The sequence below is a fragment of the Miniopterus schreibersii genome (assembly GCF_964146895.1).
Source record: "Miniopterus schreibersii genome assembly, chromosome: 2".
NCBI lineage: Eukaryota > Metazoa > Chordata > Mammalia > Chiroptera > Miniopteridae > Miniopterus > Miniopterus schreibersii.
In genome coordinates, this window is record NC_138102.1 from 34,895,778 (window position 1) to 34,918,166 (window position 22,389).

General features: G+C 36.8%; 1 protein-coding gene across 2 annotated transcripts in view; it reads right to left on the reverse strand.

Annotated features, from left to right (window-relative positions):
- Positions 1–22,389, reverse strand: part of PCCA (propionyl-CoA carboxylase subunit alpha) — a 312,653-nt gene that overhangs the window by 161,445 nt on the left and 128,819 nt on the right. The window contains exons 1-2 of one of the 2 annotated variants that reach the window (XM_081127260.1): positions 21,844–21,937; positions 17,767–17,917 (exon numbers count right to left, since the gene is read on the reverse strand). The exons of the other annotated variant lie outside the window; for it this stretch is intronic. Of the exons in view, the coding sequence (XP_080983386.1) occupies positions 17,767–17,886 (120 nt within the window). The 5' untranslated portion in view covers positions 17,887–17,917; positions 21,844–21,937. Of the gene's footprint in view, positions 1–17,766; positions 17,918–21,843; positions 21,938–22,389 lie in introns of those variants that run through there. 2 annotated transcript variants of the gene reach the window in all.

The following is a 22,389-nucleotide window of genomic DNA, read 5'->3' on the forward strand; positions in this document are numbered from 1 at the left end:
AAGATTCTATAGCATAAATATAATAAGAACAAGTGTAAAATCCCTCTATTATTGGTAGAAACAAATTTCATATGAGAAAGCATCATATCACTCTAAGTATTCAAGAGGTGAACCTCCTATGTGCCAAGGGCTTTATATCAATACTACTGACAAATCTCTACAGGTGATAAAATAATTTTAAAAGCTAGGTGAATGATTTAATTTTATCTATGTCTAGTGCCCATAAAGTACGTACTTTATACTAGGCAACTACAGATATATAATGAATGAATGAGCAAGCAACTCTAGAGTCACACCTATGGTAATGCATAGAAGTAGGGCTGGAATTTATGTCACTACAGGGATGATCTCACCTTCCTGATCTTCCTCATGGAAAACTGTATATGAAAGTATGTAATAAATATAATCAGCTATATAATTATGTGCTGTTGTCTTTTATAAAACATTATTATAATAATTGAAAGAGCCCAGCCAGGTGTGGCTCAGCGGTTGAGCGTCGACCTAGGATCCAGGCGATCGGGGTTCGATTCCCGGTCAGGGCACATGCCCGGGCTGCGGGCTCGATCCCAAGTCGGGGGCATGCAGGAGGCAGCCGACCAATGACTCTCTCATCATTGATGTTTCTATCTCTCTCTCCCTCTCCTTTCCTCTCTCTGTAATCAATAAAGATATATTAAAAAAAAAAAAAAAAGTTGAAAGAATCAGATTCATTATAAGGCTCTATTTTACTTTAGAAGACCTCTCAATATCTATGTAGAAAAAAAAGTATATTGGACCCATGAGTAGGATACAAAAGTGAACCTACTTTAACCCAATAGAGTTATATAACAGAAACACAACAATAACATTTTACAATATAAATTAGTCAGCTGCAAGTATTTCAAAATAAAATAATTAAGGAGAAAACTAGCTGCTCAACGCAAAATCACTACTTATAGAATTCTTTAAAAATATGCACTTAGGTTCAAGTATTGTTCAAGTCTACAAAATATTCTAACAAGCCTAAATTTTTCAGGTAACAGGAACATATATTTTTAAAGTAAAACTTATAATTTTAAACATTTTTGAAAGAAATCTTTCTAAATACATTTTAGTAGAATTCCAAAGTTATTAAATAGGATATGTGAAATATTTTCTTTACACCCTGTATTATTATTACCAGGAATCTTGTAAGTGTAACACTGTTTAAATAAACAATGTACAGCCCCCATTCCTGAGAACTTAGAAACAGTTTCCCTCTGCACGTTGAACTCAATACTTAGGACATCAGAACAGCGATATATGAAGAGATGAAATGGCTCCCCGGCCAAAATATTCAGTAGAAGTTTTAAAATATCTTTTAAAAGACAGGAAAGGAGAAAGGGAGGGAGGGAAGATCAATAGAAAGTGAAAGTGTCTAACTGGAACAAAAGGTTATAAAAAGAAAAAGAAAAGTGTCAGAGACTGATGTCTAGTAAGCCAAAAAGTATATCTTGTCCCACCTAGAAGAAAAAAAAAAAATCTAACTATAAAAGTCTGATGGTAATAAACATTTATTCTGAGAGTTATTACATGTGTATGCTAGGGAGGGGGTATTCCTATGTGACTTCTGCCTGGGCAACACTGAGTTAACCTAAGTTAAACAGGCTTTCTTTTTAAGAAAGATTTCTCAGACTCAATCTGCCTTGGAACTCAACAAGAAAGGATACTGTACAGTACCTACTTAACCACACACCACTTAACCACACACCACCTTCTTTCGCAGAGTATCTTTATGGGTCGAGAATCCCATGGAACATACTCAAAAACAATGCCTTAAACATTCAAAATATAAAACTGAATTTCCTTATTGTGAACTACACTCACCAAACAGATTTTTGAGAACCTGGTTCATACCTAAGTTGTATTACCCAAAAGAACATGTGCTAGTTCCAAGAAACATATGAATAAAGGGATCCACCAGAGTATGATTGTACATCGAAGATTAATATATTGACTTTCTAGTATATAAATTTTATTTAGTCAGCAAAAGTAAGATGGGGGAGGGAGGGAGGGAGGGAGGGAGGGAGGGAGGGAGGGAGGGAGGGAGGAAGGTCACATATGAAAAAAAAAAGAGTAAGCCTTACCAAGTTAGAATTTCTGAATCCTCAAAGGCATATTACTGACTGGGATCTATTCACCAAGGTAATGCCACTCTGCAGGGTCTATTAACAGCTGATAAGTCAATTTGTGCTGGAAATGCCCTTCTCCCACCACGAATCTTTCGTTTAACTACAATCACCAAAAGCCATATTACGGAACATAGTCACACTAAAGGACTAGAATGAGTGCGTGTTCTGTACACCTACGTTAAATGGCGACAACCAGCTAGCTTTTCATATATCTATTTGCTATTTAATTTAACTTTATCTTCTTGGTCACCATCAAGGGGGAAAGGGGAAGGGGGAAAGGGGGAGGGGGAAAGGGGGAGAGGGAGGGGGAGAGGGGGAGAGGGGGAAAGGGGGGAGGGGAAGGGGGGAAGGGGAGAGGGGGAGAGGAAAGAAGGAGGGAGAGAAGGGGAGGGGAGGGGGAGAGGGGGAGGGAGAGAGGGAGAGGGAGGGAAACGTCAACGTGAGAGAGAAACATCGATCGGTTGCCTCCCATACAAGCCTGGATGGGGGATCGAACCAGCAACCTGGGTATGTGCCCTGACCAGGAATCAAGCCCACAACCTTTTTGGTGTATGGGACAACGTTCCAACCAACTGAGCCACCCAGCAGGGGCTCACCTCTGAGTTCTTAATGTACAAAATTTCAATAGTAATGAACAATCTTTCTGGCACTGTGTTATCTCCCACCACGATTCTAAAAATTACTCGGAAATGCTGCCACTGCTACTGTAAACGTTAGCACTATTCCTCATTAAATACGAACTAGGAAGTATCTAAAACTAGTGAATGGAAGTATAATAAGATATTTCCAGAGTCTCAAAGTTTTTGCATATAAAATACCTTATTAATGGCAAAGGGAAAAACAGAAACTCTGCAATGGAGAATGTGAGACACACCACCTCAACCAAGCCAACTTCACCAGTCACGGAATAAACAGACATCACATGTCTCCTATACGATGCTCATAGAAAGGCAATACATATCTGTAGTACTCTTGCCAAAAATGCAAAACCTGAATATAATCATGGAAAACAGACTAATGTAAAATGAGGGACATTCTATAAAATAAATGGCCTGCGCTAATTAAAAAAAAAAGTAAAGGTCATAGTTGAAAAAAATGACTAAGAAAATGTTCTAGATGGAGAAAAAGCAAAGAGACAGGCCAAGTAAATGGAATGCAGGATCCTGAACCAGACTGTTTTTCTTCTACTATAAAAAACATTAAGGAGACAATTGGTGAAATCCGAATATGACCACTAGATTAAATGATAGTAACATTTCACTGTTAATATCCCAGTTTTGTTAATGTAGAAGAATTTTCTTGATTTTAGGAAATACAGAGAAAGGAGCACCAGGCTAGCAATTTATTCCAGAATGTTTCAGGTAAAGAAGACAGATATAGATCTATAGATACAGATATAGACATAAGGATAAAGCAAATGTAAATGCTAATGAAAGGTGTTCAAATATTCTTTGTAATATTTTGAAATTTTCAAATTTGCTCAAATGTACAATTCTGTACATTTCAAAATAATTTCAATAATTTCAAAATAAAAGTTTGTAAAAATTAAAGCAAGGTCATTAGTTTTTATTTTATATTTATAAAACATTTTTAAATAAAGATAATTGACTTAATCAACATTTCTCTTCAATCAAAATATTCCCATTTGTTAAATGAAAATAATAAAGAGCAGATACTTTGCTCAATATATTACTGTTGACTTATAGTTTTAAATGTTTTATTGCATTACCTAATAATTCCTAAAATTTTAATAGGTAACTCAGTAACAAGCAAGTATTCCTCAAAGGAAGCAAGATTCAGGGTAATTTTAAATACATTCTTAACTTCAAATGAAAATTAACACTGAGGGAAGTTTAAAAGAGGAAAAAGTCACAAAGCGTGGAGAGAAGTCATATCGATGAAATATGTGTTAACTTGGACATTACAGAGAAGGAAAGTGATAAAAAGTATTCAAAGTTCCTTAAGTGGAAGGATATTTGGTTTTAATTGTTTTTCAGCTGATGAGCGGTGGCCCAATTGCTTAGTCAAAGCAGAAGCTGTCCCCAAAAGTGGGAGACCCAACGTGCATACCATAACCAACATCAGAATGGCACTAAAATTTGCAAATCTCTCCACACACACAAACTTGTTCCTCAATACTCCATTTGTCATTTTACAAAGATACCATATAAAATACAAGAGGCATAAGGTAAGTAAATATTAAGTACAAATATTTAAATAATGTTTTTTAAGGTAATATAATTTTAAGTAACATCTCTATTAAATACATCAAGTCTAACCTGACATTACAAAGACTGAGTTTGTGAAAGCCGTCTTTTGTAAGCAGAAATTATTTGATTCAACTCAGCAAATCAGTATAGGTGTGATTACCTGTTGACATGTGAGGAAACTGTCCTGTTATATAAAATTGAGTTTCATACGGTATTTGGCATAATAGCTCTCTTTTAGTTTGTTATTTCAGCCCAAAAGGATAACTGATGCCATTATTTTTGGTTCTGCTCTTTTGGTTCAGAGAGATTCTTTGTCCAGAACAAAATCTAACACATACCTATTAAAATTCTGAAGCTTTACCTCCTGAGAATACAGGATTTCAAAATAAAGATCTAAAGTTATTAGATTTTGATCCACAAAACTCAAAAGATAAAAAGCATGTTGGGAAATAAGCCCCAACACACCATTCCCGTAAACTCACCTTGAAAATAATGGCTATATTAAAGAGTGGCAGTGCAAGTGAACCAATTCTATTACAGTTTCCCTGTTGACCCCCAAACAGATAAAGAAAATATAAGGGAACTGAATTGTGTGTGCCTCCCACCCCCATCCCTTTCACATTAATATGTTGAAGTCCTAACCCCTAGTACTTCATAATATAACTATATTTGGAGATGAGGGTCTTTAAAGAGGTAATTAAATTAAAATGAGGTCAACAGGGTGGACCCTAATCCAAGGTGACTGATACCCTTAGAAAACATCAGGACACGGACAACAGACAGTACAGAAGAAAGATCATGTGAAAACACAGAAAGACAGCCATCTGCAAGCCAAAGACAGAGACCTTCCATAGAAATCATCCCTGCCAACACTTTAATTTTAGACTTCTAGCCTCCACAACTGTGAGAAAATAAATATCTGTAATTTAATCCATCCAGTCTGTGGTACGTCGTTATGGCAGCCCTAGGAAACTAATACAGGAACAAACTTGAAAAATTAAAAACTAGGGAAGTGTCCAGAACTCAAAGACATCAAAATAGTTTACAATATGCTTTTCTTTTTTTTTAACCTCACCTAAGGACATATTTATTGATTTTAGAGAGGAAGAGAGAAAGAGGGACAAAGGGAGAAACATCAATAGAAACATCAACAGTTGACTCCCATATGTGCCCCAACTGGGGATCAAACTTTCAATCTAGGTATGTGCCCTAACCCGGAATCGAACTGTGTCACAGCCTTTTGATGTCTGGGACGATGCTCCAACCCACTGAGTCACCCGGCCAAAGCTATAATATGCTTTAAAACAAAAACCTAACTGAAAGTGCCCCACAAGTTTACCTATTCCCATCTGTATAATATAAACTTCTTTCCTTCAACTTTCTAATAAGACTCAATAAATGTTAAGGGAAAGTATAACATACCTTACTTTGTATTCTCAGTTTCCTAGGAGATTTATGTCAAATATTTCAGATTATCCCAGTTCTATCTTACTCCAGCCAGTCTAAGAATCCTGGCCTCTATGACTTTAAATAAAATCAAAAGGCCAACTTCTGCCCAGATCTAAAACATCCCTTCTGGCAAAATTGGAATTTCAAAATTCAATTATAAATCCATTTCCCTACAATTTTTCCCATTTCCACTAATTATTCTCTCAGACACTCCACTCCACAAAAGATCAAATTATTTTTGTGTGAAAAGTCCTGAATATTTTTTAAATCTAAAACTACTCTGAAATGAGAATATGATATTTGTTCAGTTATAGTCAATTCTTAGAAACCAGAATTTAAGTTGGATAATTCTTAATTTAAATAAGTAAAATAGCAAAGGACTCACCCTTTCGTCATCGAGTTGCTAAAAAAGAGTTTCTAAAATCCTTCTGAAATATAAAGGTCCTATATTATGCAGAATTCTCTCTGATGGGATATGGGGATGTCTAGCCTTCAAAGAATTTCAACAATTCTATTGCACTTTTTCTTCCATGGAAAAAGGAGATCCTACTTCACTGTAGCAATCAAATAAGCAACTGTCTAAGGTCTAAAAAAAGTGGGATAATTTAGCTCTCTTCTCTCATACATATGGAATAGTCAGCTGACCATGTTTGGGCATTTAATTACCATAAAATCTTATTCCATTCTATTTGGAAGTTTTCTAACTTTTACAAGCTTTTTAGACTGCATAAAGTCTGCTTTTCCAAAACCTAAAAATAACCTAGATTAAAAATTAACACTAACACACACGTACTTCAAAGGTATATTCAGGCCTCAACACACCATTTCTACACACTTCCTTGAAAATAATGACTATATTCAAGACTGGCAGTGAAAACTGCCAGTTATTAATTTGTGGTTGAGTGTACTACCAAAAAAAAAAAAAAAAAAAACACTAATTCATAACTGGGCTAGACTCAGAGGAAGGAAAAGTGAAAATTGTTGGAAGAAATATCAATAACTTAAGATATGCTGATGATACCATCCTACTGTAAGAAAGTAGCGATGATTTGAAATGACTTCTGATTAAAATAAAAGGAGTGCCAGCCCGGCCAGGCGTGGCTCAGCGGTTGAGTATTGACCCAGGATCCAGGCGATCGGGGTTCGATTCCCAGTCAGGGCACATGCCCGGGTTGCAGGCCCGATCCCCAGTTGGGGGTGTGCAGGAGGCAGCTGATCCATGACTCTCTCATCATGGATGTTTCTATCTCTCTCTCCCTCTCCTTTCCTCTCTATGAAATAAAGAAAGATATATTTTTTAAAAACGGAGTGCCAAAGCAGGACTGCACTTGAATATCAAGAAGAAAAATGAGTAGAGAAGAAATATACAACTTTAAATGAAGACACTGAAGTTGTTCAAGATACTGCTTACCTTGGTTCAGTGATCAATTCAAATAAAGACTGCAACTAAGAAATCAAAAGAAGGCTGAGACTCAGAAGGGCAGCAATGGAAGAATTAGGAAAGGTGACCAAGAGCAAAGATGTGTCATTAGAGACTAAGGTTAAGATCACCCATATCCTCATATTCCCAATTACTAGGTACAGATATGGAAATTGAACAGTGAAGAAGGCTCATATGGGAAAAAAAAAAAAAATGGCCCTGGTCAGATGGCTCAGCTGGTTGGAATGCCAACCCGTACACCAAAGGGTTGCCAGTTTGATTCCCAGTCAGGGTACATGCACAAGTTGTGGGCGCGATCCCCAGTAAGGGGCATGCAGGAGGCAGCCAACCCATGTTTCTCATATCAATGTTTCTCTCCTTCTCCTTCTCCTTCTCCTCTCTCTCTCTCTAAAAACCAATAAAAATATATATTTTTTTAAAAGATAAAAATCCAGGTCAAAAAGAAAGAAAATAATTAACCAGTGTCACCCCAATAAATTTAATTTTTAAAAAAAGAAAGGAAGAAATCCAGGCGAAAAAAATCCAAAAAATAGAAGTGTAAGAAATCCTCAAGACAAGAAGAGTAAATCTCAGAAAGCCGTGATGCAACTGTGGATGGAAACCAGCAAAGACTAGAGCAGATCAAAGGAAGCTAGAGATTTCTACAGAATGCCAACTGACAGAAAACTCAATGTGTTCGAATATAACGAAACCTGGGGTAAGTTTGTAGATAAATTAGTGATAAGCATCTGGAAAACTAAGCCCCGCCCCCAGGAAAAAAAACTAAAAAAGACAATTTTTAGCTACAGAGAAAGCAAAATGCTGTAGGAAATGAAAGTAATCTTAGGTGACAACATGAGTGCTGTGAATAGCATTCTCACTGAGGTCATAATAAAATCCAAGTGCTGAGCTAACCCAAATCATGACAACAAAGTGATCGGAGAACAGGAAGTAGGAAGTATGCAGTTGTGCAGTGAGTGTGACAAGGCGTCAACTTTCACAAAGGGGGCCTGATAGAAAAAAAAAAGAAAATCAAGGGCCAATATAAATAATTCTATTAAAATATATATAAAAAAATTAAAAGAATCAACTAAAATCCTTAAAACTGGTCAAAGCTATCAAGGCAGGCTCCCCTGTGAGAGGAGGCCATCGCTGTCCCTAAACACAGGCAGAAGGGAAGCATGAGTTTTCTCCTGCCTTTTCCTCCTGCCGCAGCACTGCCTGTTCCCTGCACAAAGCTGAAGGCCTCCCACCCCCACACACAAAAGAGTCTTCTCTCTTCCAACCAAGTTCTTATTTCTTCTATGAGTTTTGGTAATTAATAGTTTATATTGGGTCAAAAAACCAGTAACAAGTTAATTCAGCTGTTTCAAGCCCCATAATTTTATACTCAGGTGAATTCAAAGAATACAGTACCCATGGATACCTTTCAAAAATAAGTCCTTGATTTTAAAAAAAAGAACCTAACCAAGAGATGAATCAAAATTAAGAACTAATTAATCTAGAAGCTATGGTGCTGGTGGCCATGAAAACAAGTTAAAATATAAAAGTAGCACGAAAACACTGGTAGACTCACACTTACAGGAAAGAAAATAATATTACAATAATGTAAAACTAATAATAAAAATAGCAAAAATGAAGACTAAGGGAGGAGAGACAGCAGGCTTAAATATAAATATGCCAATTTCCATTCACTTTTGCAAAAGGGAAACAATATGTATATTCTTTCAAATTGGGATAAGAAGAAATATCATGACAAAAATATAAATGGTTTTCATAATCATTTTTGTTATTAAGAACATCCTTTAGAAATTAATATCTCTGTGGAAAATTAGAAACATTTATCTAATAGTTTGGAAATGTCATCATTTTAATTTCTTTCTTCTGTTAAATATAAATAAAATAAGCTATATGAGAACATCATGAGAAAATAATAATAATAATGAGAAAGGAATAGTCCTCTTCAATGCTGTATTATAATGCATAAATAAGATGTCTAAAACTGTGGTACTAGCACATGAATATAAAGAATGGTTAAAAAAAAAAGAAAACACTCAATCTGTATACATATGAGAATTCAGTACATAATCAATGCGACCTGTAATTAGTGCAGAAAAAAATGATTATTCAATAATGGGTGTGACAACTGGGTAGCCATTTAAAAAATAAAATAAATACTAGATGAAGTAAAATTTCACCAGAAAAGATGAAATAAGTACTGGAAGAAAACACGGAAGAAAAATGTTTAATTTATCATAGAGTAGGAAAAGGCTAAATATGTCACAGTACCAAAAATGAAAAAAGATTTAAAAATTCAACTACAAGATGTAAAAATGAAACTTTGCTACATAGGAAGAAAAAAACAATATAGAAAGGCAAAAAGATAGATAACAGGTAAAGGAACAACAGTAGCTACAAATCATATCTGTTATGTTCTTATATCTATATTTATTTGTAAATCTTGCCAGGAAACAAAGGTTTCTAGATCAGAGAAGAAACCAAATAAATGGTTGCAATAAAAATGTTGTATAGAGAGTTAGTTTTCCAATGTACTCTCTTTAGAACCACTACTTTTTTCAAGCAATTTTCTTTTATCTAGTATTACCAATTCTTAGTATTATCATCCAATAAAATAAGAAACTAAAATTATTCATGAAAAATTACATATAATTTAGTTCATTAAAATGTTATTTGTTAATAGCATTTTAACAAAAAATCGTATTTTGGGTAGAGTATTTCATCTTCTATCTAACCATCTATCATAAGCAGAAAAAAGGAGATAGGTGAGATGAGTGTGGGTAGATATATATGTGAGCTCCTACTACAGTAAGTGAATAGAGACCATTCCAAGCAAAGAAAATCACATGATAAAGGCACACAGAGGTCAACATGAACAGCACATTCAGGAAAGAGTCTCTCCTAACTAGTCAGGCTTTGGCAGGAAAGAGGGCCCCCAGGGGAGATTAAGGCCACAGGGAAAAGGGACTTGTAATGCTAAAGTACTTGAATTTCATCTTTAAGCAACAGAAAACCAGTGACTTAAAGAACTAACAATAAACATATAAGCTATTCTGATACATAAATTCTGATATGACTGAGAACAAAATCCATCAATTGAACCAAATATTTATACACCAAACCTGGTAACTTTCTCTGTGTTACATCTTTTTAAGGAGAAACTATCTGTGTCTCAAAATTTGAAACTGAGGGTCCTTATAGCTCTAGAAATCCTCTCTCTCTCTCTCTCCACACACACACACACACACACACACACACACACACACACACACACACCCCACCCCCTCGAAGACCAAGCCTTTCCCTTAGATAATTAGCAAACCCCAACATAGCAGAAGACAGTAGCCTGGACCTGACTAATGGCCACAGAGTCTGGACCTCTGGCAGGCTAAAGATCACATCTTGACCTAAGTTATGTTTCAGTTCCTGAGCCCTAAGGTGGAACAACCCCGACTACTTTCCCATGGAACCAGACAGAGGGACACCAGAACAGACCTCAGAGCTGCCCTCAAGATCTGAAGGAATGATTAATTACCCCTACCTCACCTCCGACCAATCAGCTCCCAGCAGTACCCCCGAACCCAGAACCCACAGTGGCTTGTGATTTTACCCTACATAATCTGCAACCTAGATGTCACTGGGGAGTTGGGGCTTCTGAACATTAGCTTCCTGTTCTGGATGGCATCATTCATCAATAAAATAGCCAATCTTTCTCCACTGCAATTCTCGGTGTCTAGTATTTGGTTCTGCTAGTGCCGAGTAGACGGACTCTTTCTGTTCTATAACAATTTAGCTATTGAGGAAATCTAGCAAAATGTGCTTTTCACATTTCTGTTACCACGAAAAAAAAGTATAAGTTCTGGATCTAGAAAAAGTGACAGTTCAATCAGAAAATTTCGAGGGGGAAAAAAAATTATAGCCCTCCAGTCTTAAACTGAAACATCTTAGAAGTTAAAGAATTTGGTGAATGTGCCTTAAGCATTATAATTTAGAGTGAGTAGAGAAGATCTATTAAAAGGAAATTTGAACTGTTTAAACAATACCAGAAAGAAGTCTTTGAAATGTGTAAGAATGACTTTCTGAATGTTATGAAATCCAAGATTCTTTTCTCATGGCCCCATTACGTTACAGCTTCCACCATCAAATATTCCCCAGCACACAGATGTACTCTAAAAATACCAAAATTAACTTGTCTGGTAACTGACAGGATTATTGTCACTGGAAGTAAATGCAAAAGAGAAAATAAATATTATTAAACATTAACTAGGAGACACAAACATATCAAAGTGTGATATAAATAGAATAGAAATTAGTACTGGCAGAGCTCATATGATGAAATTCCTAACCAATTTAATTTTTTTCCTGAAATTTATTTTTAATCTTTTTTGAGGATATACAACATAATTTGCTGCTAAGCCATCCAAGATACAAAATGTAAACATAAATACCTAAATGATATTGACTGAATGCATATAACTATTTGGTATAAATATCAAACAGCCGTAAGACAAACTTGAAAAAACTTATGGGCTGAGATAAATGAACAGGAAACAAATTAAAAAAAAAAAAAAAAAGGGCCAGAAGAATACAGTGACAAAGCGCCCTTAAAAAGGACACTGGCTATTAATTCCATTAACTCTCACACAATATCCAAACTAAACAATTTAGTATCTCTTGTGTCTGGAATAAAATACAAATGTTTTGTAGTCACTTCAAACTACCTTCGGAATCATATTACAAGCTATTATTCTCATCATGACATAATCAAGTCTCCATTTCAATCAAAAACATGAATTCCCAACTAATTAGGTAATTTAGTTATAAAGACATACTTTTAATCAAAATCAAATTAATCTCAAAAAGGGCAAAATTCTGTCACTTCTAATGACATTCACAACAATAGATACAGGCTAAAGAAGTAATTCCAAAAGGAAGTGTCATAAGTTTTGAGCAACTACTACTGAGCTAATACCTATGCAAACTCCGTAAGTATTTATGACATTACTGTCAAAACGCATCCAGAAGGTGGTTTCTAAAAAGACCCAGCCAAGGTTACAAGCCTGGAATTTTCCATTCCATCTCCATCCTCCGGAGAAAAGAGAAGGGTTGGAAATGAGTTAAAAATCTATTATTTCTATGTGATGAAGCCTCCATAAAAATTTGGAGAGCTTCTAGGTTGGCAAATGCATCCACATGCCAGGAGGGTGGCACACTCCAATTCGATGGGGACAGAGCTTCTGCGCTTGAGACCCTTCCATACCTTGCCCTATGGATCTTTTCACCTGGCTGTTCATCTGTATCCTTGTCATATCCTTTACTATACAGTAAGCCAGTAAATGTAAATAAATATTTCCGTGAGTTCTGTGAGTTGTTCTAGCAAATTACCAAACTGAGGAGGGGGTCGTGGAAACCCCAATTTATAGCTAGTCATTCAGAAGCACAGGTGACAACCTGGAACTTGTGACTGGCATCTTCAGTCTTGTGGGACTGAGCCCTTAACTTGAGGGATCTGATGCTAAACCAAGGTAGATTTAATTTAACTCTATTGAACTGCAGGACAATCAGCTAGTGGCAGAGAATTTGTCAGTCTGGGAAAATACCCATGCATCTGGTGGTCAGAAGTGTAAATGTGGTAGTAGTAGCTATTTAAAATAATAAGAGCCCTAGCCAGTTTGGCTCAGTGGGTAGAACATTGGCACATACCTCGGTTGCAGGCTCAATTCCGGCCATCCCTGGTCAGGGCACATGCAGGAGGCAACCAACCCATGTGTTTCTCTCAAATTGATGTTTCTCTCTCAATCTCAATCTCTCTCTCCCTCTCTCCCTCCCTCCTTCCCTTCCACTGTCTCTGAAAAGCAATGGTAAAAATATCTTCGGGTGAGGATTAAAATAATAATAATAGAATGTTCTGTGAAGGATAATTGCAGATTAAATCAGGAGAGGGTAAAAAGAATTAAAATGTTCGAAGGTCTGGTGTGGCTGGTGAAAAGGTGCTGCATGACATCAGACTTTGGTAAGAGAAGGGTGGATGCTGTTATGTATGTACAGGTTCTATCAAAAGAGTAGAAGTATATGTAGCTCCCATGTTAATTCAGGCACAACATTTAATGATAAATATTGCAAAAGCAAAAAAGAAGAAAAATGAAAAAGAAAAAATGCAGAGTTGGAACAAAAAGCATTTTAAAAAAAGACTAAATTTAAACCCAAATATATCACAACTTATATTAACTTTCTCTGGAGTAAATGGTCTGGGTATAATACAAAGATTATCAAAGTTGGTTTAAAAAAATTACCCACTGCTTACAGAGACAACATGTAAAATGTCTGCATGCAAACAGGTAGAGAATAAAAGGATGAAACAAGATATATCATGAAGAATATAACCGTTAGGGGAGAGGCTAGAGTCTGTTTTGGGCCCAGACCATTAGGTTCCCCACCACAAGGGCAAGAGCAGGACCACTGAAGAAAACCTGCTTTCAAGATCCAAAGACACAAGGACTGACTTAACACCAAGGCCAAAAGAGCGCAACAGAAAACACCTCTCCACATACTCCCTAATGCTCAGAGGTTAATATTCAAAATTTATAAAGAACTTATAAAACTCAACACCAAAAAAACGATCCAACTGAAACATGGGCAAAGGACCTGAATAGACGCTTCTCCAAAGAGGACATACAGATGGCCAAGAGACATGACAAGGTGCTCGATATCACTACTCATCAGAGAGGTGCAAATTAAAACCACAATGAGCTATCACCTCACACCTGCTAGAATGGCTGTCCTCAATAAATTGACAAGTGCTGGTGAGGTATGTAGAAAAGAGATGTGGAGAAAAGGAACCCTCCCTCATGCGCTGTTGGTGGGAATATAGACTGGGGCAGCCACTGAGGAAAGCAGTATGGAGTGCCTTCAAAAAATTAAAAATGGAACTGCCTTATGGCACAGCTATTCCACTTCCAGAATACATCCAAAAAAAACCTGAAACACTAATTAGAAAGAATATATGCACTCCTATGTTCACTGCAGCATTATTTACAATAGCCAAGATTTGGAAGCAGCCCAAGTGCCCATCAGTAGATGAGTGGATAAAAAAGCTGTGGGACATTTACACCATGGAATACTACTCAGCTGTAAAAAGGGGGAGGAAATCTTACCCTTTGTGACAGCATGGATAAATCTGGAGAGTATTATGCTAAGTAAAATAAGCCAGTCAGAGAAAGACAAGTACCATATGATTTCACTTATATGTGGAATCTAATAAACAAAATAAACTAACAAACAAAATACAAACGACTCATAGAGACAGAGAACAGGCTGAGAGCTGTCAGAGGTAAGAGGGTTTGAGAAGCTGAGTAGAAAAGGTGAAGAGATTAAGAAGAAAGAAAAAAAAAACCACCTCATTACCAGAGGGAAAGGGGGGTAGGGGGAGGTAGAAGAGAGTAAAGCAGAGATAAATGGTGATGGAAGAAGACATGACTTGGGGGGGTGACCACACAATACAATATACAGATGATGTGTTATAGAATTGTACACCTGAAACCTGTATAATTTTATTAACCAATGTCACCCCAATAAATTAAAAAATAATTTGTTTAAGCAGTAATAAAACATCCTTTCAAAACATTAGATGGTATGATAATGTAATTTTTTATTTTTTTTTAATTTAAATTTTAAAAAAACACCTTCTTGCAACCAGCAGGTTAACAAGGGTCCAGTAACAAGTGAGAGGAGTCCACTTCTGGGAAAGAGGCCAGAGCATAAGACACACCTTCTGAAAAAGAAGGTCAAAGGAACATCCTACAGCTAAAGGCGGAATGGAAACTGAGAAAGCCCTCCACAACCCAGTGGGACATACAGGATAAGCACAACGATGGAAGTACTTGGCCCCTACATAGCCCCTGCCTGGAATGGCTCCACTCCATCATCTCCCACAGCAAAGGCCTGAGGGAAAAGCACAGACTCCATCTCCAGCACAAGTACCGCTCACCGCTCTCTCTACTGCCTGCACCCCCAACCATCAGCCCCTGAAGCTCAGTCCTAGGGAACCACGAATCTATCTTCTGTCACCATAGACCAGCAACTTTCAACCCATTGTAGCACAAGAATTTTTAAAACATGTAACACCTGACTGTTTTAGTCAGGGGCACACACTGACTTCTTTTCCCTTAGATTGTCAAATAAAAAAATGACAAGAGCCAACACAACAATAGCTGTGTATGAATGCCATTTTGAACCATTAATATATAGGCCCTATAACAGAGTTGCATCTTATTGGTCATGTTGCATAAGGTTGTTAATTGGTTAATTCTTGGTACCAGAAATCCTTATATACAAGTATAGAAACCTGATTTTTTTAAAGTCACTTTGGAGCAAAAATGTTAGGTAATTTCTATTGTTATGATTATTTGTAAATCAATCCAAATTATATCTCTTTTTTGTGAAATCGACAAAAAATATTTTTTTTTTTGGTGTGTTGCAGAATTTTTGTAATTAGTTTTCTGTGTGCCATGAGATGAAAAAGGTTGAAAATCACTGCTATCTACCATATATGTTTATCTTTAAAACCTTTTTATTGTTAAATATAATATATGAAGAGACAAGTGTTTACAACACACATATGTACAGCCTAATGAATTACTGACACACGTGTTTTTTGAAGTATATACTGGATTAAATAGTGTCTCCTGAAAATGCATGTCCGCTCAGAACCTGTGAGTGTGACCTTATTTGGAAAAAGGGTCTTGGCAGATGTAATGAAGTTAATCTGAGTTCATATTGAATTAGAGTGGGACCTAAGTCCATTGACTAGTGTCCTTATAAAAGAATTAAAAATAAAATAAAATAAAATAAGGGAATTTTGGACACAGAAACACAAAGGAGAATGTCACGTGATGATTGGAGTTATGCTGCCAACAAGGCAAGGAATGCCAAAGATTGCTGGCAGCTACCAAAAGCTAGGAGAGAAGCAGAGAACAGATTCTCCCTGAGAGCCCCCATGAAGAAACCAAGGTTGCCAACACCTTGATTTCAGACTTCTGGCCTCCTGAAACATGAGAAAATAAATTTCTGTTGTTTAAGCCACCCAGTTTCTGATACTTTGTTACAAGAGCCCTAGCAAAGAAATACAAACCACATAAAACTGGAAACAAACTAAATATCCATGGAAGTAAAATAGATAAATCATGACATTTTCTTCAAAGGAGTATCATTCAGGAGTTACATAAAACGACAGGGTTGACACTTCTAAGCATGATATTGAGAAAAGAAGCCAGGTACAAAAAATTTATCTAATATGTGATCTAACTAATTTAAAGTTTTTAAAAAAAGAAACAGGCAAAACTATTTATACTGCTCAGGTGTGTACATTTCAAAGGCAGAACTATACAGAAACGCAGGGAGGTATTTACGATTCAGTCAGAATAGCAAACAGCTCCAGGGCACGGGGGAGGGGGAGGAGCTGAGATGGGGAGGGGAGGGGAGGGGAGGGGAGGGGAGGGGAGGGGAGGGGAGGGGAGGGGAGGGGAGGGGAGGGGAGGGGAGGGGAGGGGAGGGGAGGGGAGGGGAGGGGAGGGGAGGGGAGGGGAGGGGAGGATGAAAGTGCTGACAGTTTGAAGCACTTCTAGACCCAGCTTATGCTTACATGGATTTTTGCTTTATAATAGTTTGTTCAACTATTTGTGTTCTATGTACCTTTCTCTATGCATATTTATAGTTTACAATTTAAACAAAAGAAAAAGGAAAGTGGGAAGAAAATCAAGCCAGAGGAAGTGTGTCCCTAAAGTCAACAGCTGCAAGGGCAGCCACTCAATTTCTCAGCCTTGTAACTGGCAGAGATGGCTGTTCTGGAAGCCACGTTGGTGGCAGCTGTGAGTCATTTCTGGAAGCTCACTCTAGGTACCCTTCCTTCCTTAACCCTTTCTAAAGATTTGTAAGCACTTAACCCCTTTCTATCTATTCATCATATCTAGAGTAGTTTCTCTTAACAGCGCATGAACCCTAACAAATAGGGTTCACTGAGAGAGGTTCAAGAAAAAAACAAAGTGGACTTTCCCATATGAAGTACAGTGGTACCTCGGTTTTCTAATGTGATCTGTTCCCAAAGAAGACCATTCCAGTTCTGAAAGTTCAAAAACCGAAGGATCCACAGCTGACAGCTAGGCCTCAGGACCTTGCCTCAGCGGAAGCCGTGTGGCATGTTCCACTTCCGAGGCGAATTCGAAAACCAAAGCACTGACTCCCGGGTTTACCGCGTTCATAAACCGAAATGCTCATCAGCAGAGATGGTCGAAAACCAAGGTACCACCATATTAACAGCAATGAAACAGAAGGCTAGTTCCTGACCATCAAATTACCTTGACACTGCACATCATTCCTAACAGTTGTCTTAGCAAAGCATAAAAACTAAGTCTTTAACACTTTCTGAAGTTTAGTTTCAACTTTTATAAACTATAAAAAGGGGTTGGTGAGGAAGGGAAAGTATAGAGGCATGGAGAGGAATAAAAAACTGAGTTTTTGTCACCTGGAGTCTCGTATTCATTTCCAAGAAATAAAAATTCTTCTTTGAGTCCACAAGGAATTCTACAGTTCCAGCAGAAGAATACTTGACTGCTTTGGCAAGAGCTACAGCTTGTTCCCCCATTGCTCTCCGAGTCGCAGAGTCCAGAAAAATGCTGCAAGTGCAGAAAGCGTGGTACATTTTGAATGAAAATCAAGTTATATTTTGTGTGCATTATATAAAAATGTTCTAAAAGTTTACTCAGATATGATCATCTGTATCAACTTAATATTTCATATTATATGCTTTACATGTACTTATATGCTTATTGTATTATTAAGCACACATTTAAATAAATCAACTTCAGATTTTCAGAAAACATTTGAACTTTCCACATTATACTGCAACTTCAATCAATTTATAAAATATACAACCCCTTCAGCTCAATAGCTTTCAATTAGTAAAATTTAACATATGCAGAATCACTTCAACCTAAAATTGGGAGAAAAATAAATTCTCAGAAACTAACACATACAACTGATCCTTGTTATTCATGGATTCCACGTTTACAAATCTGCCTATTTGCTAAAAATCTATTTCTAACCCCACAATTAATACTCACAGTACTTCTGTGGTGATTCACAAACAAGCTCAGAGCAGCAAAATATTTGAGAATCCCAAATGCCTATTCCCAGCTGAAATCAAACAAGGTGGCACACTGCCTTCTTGTTTCAGCTCTCATACTATAAACTACCGTCCTTTTCAGTTTACTTAGTGGCACGTTCTCATATTTGTCGGGGGGTGGGGGAGAGGATTTTGCTGTTTAAAACGGCCCCTGAGTGTTATGCTGAACTGTAGTCTGGTGTTCCACGCATGATAAATGAGCTTCCTTCATGCACGCGTTACAGAGCTGGGGGCCAGGAGTGTGAGTTCCATGTTAATGAATCAACAATATATATTAAACAAGGTATCTTTCAACAGAAACATATATAAAACAAGATTATATGTTTATCAGTTGGTGAAAATCTCCCAACCAGAGGCCTGCAGGAGCCTAACTCTGTATTTCCCCTAGGAACAATGCTTCAATATTCACGGATTCATGTTTACAGTGACTTTATGGAGCATAACTACCACAAATAACAAGATTTGACTGTACATCTAATAAAACCTCAAAACTTGTGTTTTGCAATATCAAAATCACATTCCAGCAGGAAAGAAAAGCTGAAATGTTTTCAATAAACCCTGAAAAGAATATTACCAAATAATTTCTGCATTTTCACAGATCTTGCTTATATGCAAGAAAGGCTCTGAGAAACAAAACATTGACTACTTTCTATTTGTGGATTAAAACTGTTCTCGGCTTAACGTGGGGTGCTGAACACACAATAGGCAGATGATGTATAACAGAATCGTAAACCTGAAACCTATATAATTTTATTAACCAATGTCACCCCAATAAATTCAATAAAAGAGAAAAAAAATTTTTTAACTGTCCTCAAATGAGTAAGATTAAGATGACATTTTATAAAATTTTTATTAAAGAATAGTATAATTTATTTGCCTGTACCTGTTTTTCATGTGTAATAATAGCCACTCTTGTTTTATCTATGCTACATGTCCAGTTTTCCACCAGGCCAATGCATTTATTTTTAGCAAATCTCAAATTAGGTATTATCTCATCCATAAATTTTCATATCTGTTTCTATGAGATCAGTACTTTTTGTAACATAATCGCACTTCAAAAATTAATAAAAACCCCTTGGCAGCACTTAATATCGACTTATTATCCAAATTTCCATGATGCTTTCATCAATATCTTTTTATGGCTAATTTTTCAGATCAGAATCCAAGGAAAGCCCACTGCGTTTGACTGGCTTTTCACGTCTAAGATTCTCTCAACCTGTAATGTCCTCTTTAGCCAAGATCTGGTCCTTTTCCTGTCTCATTCTTCACATGTTGGCAACCCACAGTGTCTTTTAACATTTGTATTACATTCCTGTTTCTTAAAAACTGCCGGTTAGATCAGGCTGTAGAATAGAGTCAGGCTGGATGGGGGGGGGAGCAAGATTACGTCACAGGTCAGAAGTGTACTTCTTACTTTGTCTCTTTTGGTGCCGTTAGGGTTACTTACTGGATTCAGGTGTCAAAAATCTTATTTGCCTACTATAAATAATAATTCTGCATTAACCCAATAGATACAGGCACAGATGACATTTTGACAGTAACTAGCTAACAAAATGCAACCAAAAGAAAGAAACCCAACTAAAGATGAATGTCATAACATCTGAAGAATCAGCTATGTCTGTCCCATCTGGTCTTGTCTTCTCCCATATCATAAACTCTGCTAGTGATACACAGAGTTTAAACAACCTCATCGCTAGTCAAAGCACAGGGGTAAATTCTCACTCTAGGAACTGAAAACTATATATTCCAATTATGTGAATATTTCATAGTACACAAATTCACATCAAGTCACTAATAATAATCAGTTCTAGTTGTTGTTTTTATTTGATTCCTACTGCTTTAAATTTCCCTCTCTTTTTTCTCTAAATGGATTAGATGTTCATTTGAAAAACTTATATTGAGAGACAATGTGTGAGAGAGAGAGAGCAAGGAAAAAAATCATGCTTCAAGGTTTGAAGTCTGTGAGAGATTTTTTATCCCAGGTAAGACTTGAGTGAGTTTTGAATAAAAACAAAAAGTTAACTATATTGGGAGTAATACAAGAGAAAACACAAAACTGTAAAAAAAAGAAGTATCAGAGACTACTGCCCACTGTCCCTTCCTCCACATGACTAGAATTTTAGATAAGCACATGGTTACTTAAGGAAAACATACATTTCCCAGCCTCCCTAGCCAAGTGTCTAACTTCAGATCACTGCCCAGTAATCAACACAGGCAGGTTCTAGGAACCTTCCTGAAGACACAGTACAGCTTTCCTTCTGCCTTCCCTCCTCTCTTCCCTCCTCCTCCATTCTGGTCCTGAGCCATCAGCTAGGCGCCACCCCCATGCAGGCTGCAGTGGACTGTTCTTCACTGCATGACGGCTGTTTTCTAGGCTGTTTTCTAAGCGTGGTGCCCTAGGAGACAGGAAGTAGAAGCTGGGCAGTTTCTAAGGCCTGGGCACAGCCTCACTTTTATGTAGTCTATTGGTCAAGTAGGCACAGAACACAGAATCAAGGGGAGAAAACAGATGCCTCCCCCAACTCCTCAACATGAGAAGTAGCAAAGGATTTGGGGACCACATTTTAAACCACTACACCACACCATATTTTAGCAACTAATATGATTAAAGTGGAATTTGATTTTTACCATTACTCTGATTAAAAATTCATTCATATTCACACCTACTCTTTTCAGAAACTATACACGCATTATATCAAGGCACACTGGTTAGGCTGATGAAAGCCACAACTGGCTATACTCCTTAGAGCCTGGTTACTAAAAATAGCAATGTACACTCAAAAACTAAGAGAAAACCAGCATATATACAAATAGCAACCTAGCATCATATTAAAAATGAAGTTCCATGAAAGGTGGCCTGGAGAAGTGCCCAAAGCAGTTCTGAAAAATCAAGGAATTTCTAAGAACCAAGCCCAGAAGTCTTTTCACAGTAGGGTAATTCAGGATCAACTTTTTTTTTTTTTTTTTAATCCCTTTAATAGGTACAATTTGTTGGCGTAGTTTCTTTTAGTTGAATTTATCGGGGTGCTGCTGGTTTGCAAAACTATAACAGGTTTCAAGTGTAAAACTCAATAAAACATCAACTTTATAAAACCATCACCAATAGGACAGCCTACAAGGCATGTATCCCAGAAATTCCACATGCCAGAAACACGCTCAGGGTTCATATTACCTAGAAGCCTGTGGGCATCATAGCTGATTATCCACCCAACTTTCTCCCCTCTAATAAAGCCCCAACTTATTTTTCAAATATTCTCTCACTTTCATGCACTGAAGTACTGAGGAAGATCAAGTGGGAAATTCTTAATTAAAAAATATAGGTTTATATCATGACTATTAAAGCAAATTTAGCCAATAAAATGGAAAAGAAATATATAAAAATCACAGTATTATAAATGTTCATCGGGAGAGACTTACCTTGGTGCTTCCTCTACCACTTTCTGATTCCTTCGCTGAATTGAGCACTCTCTTTCATTGAGCCACAAAGCATTCCCATGTTTATCACCTAAAACCTGAAAGTGGAATACCATTTGAAAAGATATATAGCCATACCCATAGAGAATGTGCCCAGCTAACATTTTCTCCACACAACACCCCTCGGTTTTTAATACTCAAACCTCATAGAACATAATCCATTCCTCTTTTGGTTGATGTTAATAGAGAAAAAGTTTATATTTACAACTCCAAAACAAAACATTTTTATCAAAAAGACCTGAGATAAAAATTCTCATGTTACATTTTGAAAACACTGGGTAAAATATCAGCACCGATCATACAAATTTTGTGACGGGCACTAAGTGTCAATAAAAGGATATATACACTATATATCCATGGTGCTTAGAAGAGCCATGAGTGTTATTACAACATCTGTTGTTAACATAATTAAATGTCTATTGATCAGGAAATGCTTTAATATTTACATCCAATACACAGTCTGTTACTTACATATGGATGTTTTTATTT